This window comes from Asterias rubens, chromosome 1, assembly GCF_902459465.1.
Source record: "Asterias rubens chromosome 1, eAstRub1.3, whole genome shotgun sequence".
NCBI lineage: Eukaryota > Metazoa > Echinodermata > Asteroidea > Forcipulatida > Asteriidae > Asterias > Asterias rubens.
The window spans coordinates 26,674,106-26,680,389 of NC_047062.1; the positions used below are offsets into that span (position 1 = coordinate 26,674,106).

Consider the following 6,284-nt stretch of genomic DNA (forward strand, 5'->3'; position numbering starts at 1 on the left):
CGATAAAATACATGCCATGCGTACAACATTTCTATAGTTGTTTTAAACTAGACAATGGGAATGAATTCATTCTTCGTAAAAACCAATGATGTGTTATTCTCATAGGTGATTGTTTTCTTTGTTTTCAATCAAACTACAGGCGCTCATTTGTACCGACAAGATGGCACAGGATTCCCGGCTAAAGGCTGTAATCAAGAACGCAGACATGGTGGAAGACGAGCAACAAGACGCGATTGAATGCGCACAAAAGGCCATGGAGAAATTCAATATCGAGAAAGACATTGCTGCACACATCAAGAAGGAATTCGACAGCAAGTACAACCCAACATGGCACTGCATTGTGGGTAGAAACTTTGGCAGCTACGTCACGCACGAGACTAAACATTTCATCTATTTCTATTTGGGTCAGGTCGCCATCTTGCTTTTCAAATCTGGTTAAAGCATCAACAATGCTGGCTTATTTTGAAAATATCATCGAGAACAAAGGACACTTATGGACCGCTTTGGTTAGGCTAATATTTCAGTATGAATGTCATTGATATTTCTAAGGGTCTTTGTAGATTTTCTTTGCTAGTGATGGTCATTTGGTTATATACAGCAAGTGCAGACACCTCAGTGAATATTGAATGTTACCCACTATGGAGACACTATGCCTTACCCCATGGATCATCGAATGTTGTCCCACAATGTATCTTCTCCGATTGGGCCTTCACAATGGGTGCGGAGGCCTACTATGCATGGAGGTGTCACTTATTCAATCTGCTTCTTGTCCTATCTTTTCAACAACATTAAGGGGTAGGTGTTTTAATAACGAAGATTAAAGGCAAAGTTTATCAGACTTTGGTTTTTGGAACCGTTCCATTGTTGTAATCCGTAGATGTATAGAATCAAATAAACCTTTGAATTGTTAGCGTTTTTAGTTATTTCATCGAAAATCTGGAGCGAATAAATGTCAACGCAGGAAGAATAATCCCTAATTTAAAGGAATACATAATCTGGGAAGCTTTACCGCGGTAACACTTTTTACATTCAATTTTGCGTGATAAAAAGTGTCAATTTTTGTTCCTTAACCGCAGTACTTAAAAGTGATTGTTCTGAGGGGCATTATCAAAGCTGTTTTACATACCACGTAAGTTTTTATTATACATTGATGTCACAGTGGGGCTTAGTGGGTGTTGGACTGATGTTTTCCCAATTTTTATATTTCGTAAAGCTTTTTAAAATTGTGTCACAAGGGGTTCCTCGGGGAGTGGGGATGTAGTCTTTCAACCGATTAAGTTTGTTTAAAATGCGATTAGCTCAATGTATACCAAACCAAAAACATATATGTTGTTTACAAGTTGTGTTCGAATGAATCATCTCGTTTGAATAAAATAATATCTTCATCGAAATGAGAGAATGTTCTTCGTGTTTGAAGTCTAACTTGATACCTATTATATAATATATATAAGGAACATCATTTTTGGGATGTGATGATATCAAAAGTACCCTCTAAAACTCCCAGTCAGGATTGACTCTGATTCCGAGTCCCGTTGGGCCTGACCCGAAAGTGGTTACTTCACAGTCGATGTAACCAATTTGAGGGTATATTTTAGACATATTCTTTGTCATTGTTTTCCGGAAATGTGTCATGCCCAATGGGACCCAAATTGGGGTTTTAAATCAGGGGTTCCTATCACATAAACTTTGTCATACATTAAATGGACACGTTGCTTTGGGTCGGTCGGTCGTTTGTTATGAAACATAGTTGTTTTGAAAGTACATGTAGAATGTAATGATCCACACAAATATTCCTCAAAATTTCACAGTTTGGCCATTTTGTGGAGTCAAGTTTATAACTCTTTAAAATGGCCAACCTTGTTAGTTTGCAAAGTAAAAGGAAAACCAAGCAATTTCGAGGCATTTTTTTGTGTGGACTATTACATTTTACTTTTAAAACATATTTCTAACAATAATTATGCAGCTCATAACAAACAGTTTCGAACGCTTTTCCTAGACCAACACGCCCGATCCAAGGCAACGTGTCCCGTTCATCTTCCGACTGGTCGGTATTAGTGCTTGCTATGTGAGCCATCAGAAACGCCATTATTAATAACCCCCTGTCTCTTCCATAATTAGTGTTTAGAGTTCTTTTACGTGCACTACCAATCCTATAGACCTTTATCACGGTCTGGCCATCTTTATCTCACTCCATTCCAACTCATTGTAAACCAAACTGAGGCTGGACGAAATAATTGTCTGGTGCCATGTTTGCGCAATGAATGTTAGCATCCATTACTGTTATGGAAACGGGGAACATGACCAATTATAACAGCGTGAAAAAGGTCTACATAGTAAGGTCTATAGGTCTATATTTTTTCCCGGTTGAATTCGAACCCACATTCTCACTGATCAGAAACATCAGACGGTGTTCATTTTAACCGCTCGTTCACGACACTCCACGAATAGTTATTTGGTGCACAGCCACAAACCAAAACTGCTTACACCCCATTCTTGTGAACCTCAGCTGGTACAAAGTAGGCCTATACGTGGATTGGTAACTAAATAAACGAATGTTGATCATTTTCAAACTGAAAACTCACTGCTTATAAAGTTAATACCAATATCAGTTGGCTTTGTCTAAATCATTTTCGACGGCTTCAGCTCCTCTAATTTTGTTGGTGCTTGGCCGAGTTTTATGACAATAGTCTGGTCAATCTAAGCAAAACAAAATGTTTGACATCTCCTGACGATGACTAGAGCTAGACAAAATTGCAACAGAAACGAAGTATAGAAAAAGTAGAACAAAGGAAGCACGATAAATGCATAATTTGCATACATGAAAAAATTACTTTATATGGGCGTATGCATACGAACATTGGAAATCGAGGCGAAAGTGGCAATTTTTAATTTATGAAAATCATGAATATTTCCCCTGTTTACTTTTTTCCAACTTTTTTTGATACGTTGTCTTGGAGGATGTAAAAAGACTTTTGCAAAAAACCATAGATTGACAAGACTACAAAAAGTACAACTGAAGCCTGAATCTATGATTTCGAAAAGGCCTCCAGTAAAACGCACATCGGCTTTGTCGTCGTCATGCCAACAATAAAGTCAAAATAGGAAAGACGGTCTTGTTTCAATTCGCTACTGTTCACTGAACCGTTGCTTCAATTTGAATCCTTGGGTTCACCAAACAACGTACAAACAATCTCTGGACATAATCTTTCTCAAAGAGTGTAGAAATTATCTTTTTCCACACTGAGTTGGTCTATGAAGGGCGTTTGAATACCGTTTGGTATAAAATGCATGTTGGTAAGAAGATTTTTAAGTAGAATACATCCACAAAATGCTTCGAAATTACGTGGTTTTCCTTTTATTTTGAGAACCATGATGTTTGGCCTTTCTGTGGAGTCAACAAAACGGCGTGCCGTGTTAGTATAAGGAGAACTGTGCAATTTCGAGGTATAATTGTTGCGTGGATCATTATATTCTACTTTAAAACATCTTTCCAACCATAACCATGCATTTTATTACAAATGGTTTTCAAACGCCTTTCAAACACCAACTCTCCCGATCCAAGGCAATGTGTCCCTTTAATGCATGTATGTGTTGGTATGTAAGTTGGGTTCTTATTGTTATGGAAGCTTGGTATGAAATAAGTAAGTAAACTAGAGTACAAACAAAACTGTGTCTGCGTCGCCGAAAAAAGGGCTTAGTTTCGACATCGTCATTGATAGATTGTGCTTTCATTGGATTTAACATGATGGCTGCAACGTGACGATCTGCTGCGGCTGTTCAACCTTCGCTAATACTTCATTGAATTCAAGCTTTAACCTTGGCCATCACCAAGGCTGGTGCAAATAACACGTACGCTGGTAGTGGAACCTTCTTTCCAAAGCTGACCTTCAAAATATAACGGATGGACAATAATATTTTGTTGGTGTTTCCACCCAAACTGGGCTGAATGGTGTTATTTAACACATGACTCGGCCTTTATTGCCAGCCGTAAGAATAATGATTGAATGCTATTGTGCCACAGCATTCGACAAAAGATGAATAGATACAAGCTACCGTAGCTGGATGTTCCCATCTGCCCAATCAGGCTACAGGTTGATGATTCGGCAACCAATCAAACAGTTTTTTTGCTTGGTGTCTGTCATCCGTCTTTTCCAAGGCTAGTTTTACCCGTACGCAACATTAACGTGGAGTATCAAACGTTATATAAATAAACTTAAAGCCCAGATATGTTCTGATAAGCCGTTAAGTGGAATAGAAACCAATCCAGGAACAGAAGTCAGGCTGCATCGGTGATCTCTTCATCAGGTAAAAACAACCCTGTCCAAGCTTTTTCTCGCAATATTTGGATAACGATTAATTGGTACTTCTAAGCATTTGTTTGTTTGTCTTTATTTCTATAGCAACGGCATCTCCATAACCATGGCAACACAATCGGAAAAGAAAGCCGTCATCAAGAATGCGGATATGTCGGAGGATATGCAGGAAGACGTGGTGCAGTTCGCTGCTCAAGCCATGGAGAAGTACACCGTAGAGAAGGACATAGCAGCACTCATCAAGAAAGAGTTCGATCGGAAGTACAACCCTACGTGGCACTGTATTGTGGGTAGAAACTTTGGAAGTTACGTCACTCATGAAACTAAGCATTTTATCTACTTCTACTACGGCCAAGTCGCTGTATTGCTGTTCAAATCGGGATGACTGGTGAATATTTCTAGCGGCTTTTGTTTTCTCCTGTGTAGAAAATAGTGGATAATCCGCCATGTTATAATGTGGGACTTCGCTATGCATTTACAAGTGGAGCAACAATTACTGCCGCTTGGGCGAACCATAACATTGAAACTTGAAGTTGCAACTTGAACGTGAAGTTTGAGGCCATGCCACTAAACATAAGGGCAATGTTTTCAGACAACTTGGAGTCCCTTGCAATGCATATACTTCTGCAGGACAAAGCCTTAATCTTCTATGCTGTAAGATGTATACCATTCACAAGAAAATGATAAGAAAACTGATCTGTGATGGGTACTTCTTGTTGGAAATTGCCTGGAGCTGGTTGCCTCAATTGGCTTTTGTGACATGGCCTGACAGTCGATCAACACAGATCATTAAATAATGAGTATTTTTCTGTCTGATAGTAGTTATACCATACAAACATTATTTACGTATTATTAACGAATACGCTACCAGCAACCCCGTTGCCTCCCCCCCCCCCCCGCCTCCGGGCCCCATTCAATGTTGGCTTAATTGCGTGTTCCTATCATCACTGAGTGGGGAGCCGGGTAACGGGGCGGGATGTAAACGAGTGTCACATGACCCAAGCATTCTGGCTGAGATTTCTTAATGATAATTTAGTATCAAAGACAGCCTAAGATGAAAATTTGATGCTACAAAGCTTCTTGGGGTATGGTATGAAAATGTGCTTCTTTATCACAATAGTATTATTATAATATTATCTTTAATATTAGCTTATGTGTTGATGAAAACCGTTGCTGTAGACTCGGGGTTCTTGCCTCATGGCACTGCATGTGGCAACATTAGTAGAAGGATGCGTCTGATGGGGACACACAAAGGAAAACAATATTGGAAAACGGATTAAAATTTTGGGGACACACAAAGGAAAGGGATTAAAATTTTGGGGACACACAAAGGAAAGGGATTAAAATTTTGGGGACACACAAAGGAAGACGGAAGGAGAAGGGATTAACATTTTGAGGACACACAAAGGAAGACGGAAGGGATGACCTAAATATAAAAGGAGGACACACAATGGGAAGATGGAGTTTCATCATACCTAAATTAAACGTAAACAGAACTATAGTATACAGGATTAAAATGATCCCCCATCATAGGTAACTAACAGCTTAGTCAACTATAGTGACCTAATATTTTCTACCCTCACCTGAAAAGGGAATACTCCATCAGTTGTTAATGTTTTATTTATTTTTTCAGCAGGACTTCTATGTGTCTTAAAACATTAATGCAGTTAAAGTAATCTTAGTAAATTCACCAAGTTCAACTGAAGTTATAAAATATAATAATATTTGATTTTATGTTATGTTACTTACACTTTTAGTGTTTAAAACCATTATGCAATTACACGTCGAATATAAAGCGAGCTTATTTTTGTATTTAGTTTTTATAAAACAAATTATCATTGGAATAAAAAAACGAACCCCATAATTTGAGATTACCTATACATGTAACGCGTACAGTAAATTCGATTCTTTATAATCAAATATTCGGATGTTACTTGAAAAGATAAAAATATTCCATCAGTTATTAAGTAT

General features: G+C 38.3%; 1 protein-coding gene across 1 annotated transcript; it reads left to right on the plus strand.

Annotated features, from left to right (window-relative positions):
- The first annotated feature begins 3,798 nt into the window (after window positions 1-3,798).
- On the plus strand, window positions 3,799-5,173 carry LOC117291604 (dynein light chain 2, cytoplasmic-like). The gene is made up of 2 exons (XM_033773424.1): window positions 3,799-4,305; window positions 4,401-5,173. Exon 2 carries the CDS (start codon window positions 4,420-4,422, stop codon window positions 4,696-4,698), a length of 279 nt encoding a protein of 92 aa, XP_033629315.1. The 5' UTR covers window positions 3,799-4,305; window positions 4,401-4,419; the 3' UTR covers window positions 4,699-5,173.
- Window positions 5,174-6,284: the final 1,111 nt, after the last annotated feature.

Coding starts and splice junctions, on each gene's coding strand:
- LOC117291604 (XM_033773424.1), top strand. CDS start 4,420: ATGGCAACACAATCGGAAAAGAAAGCCGTCATCAAGAATGCGGATATG.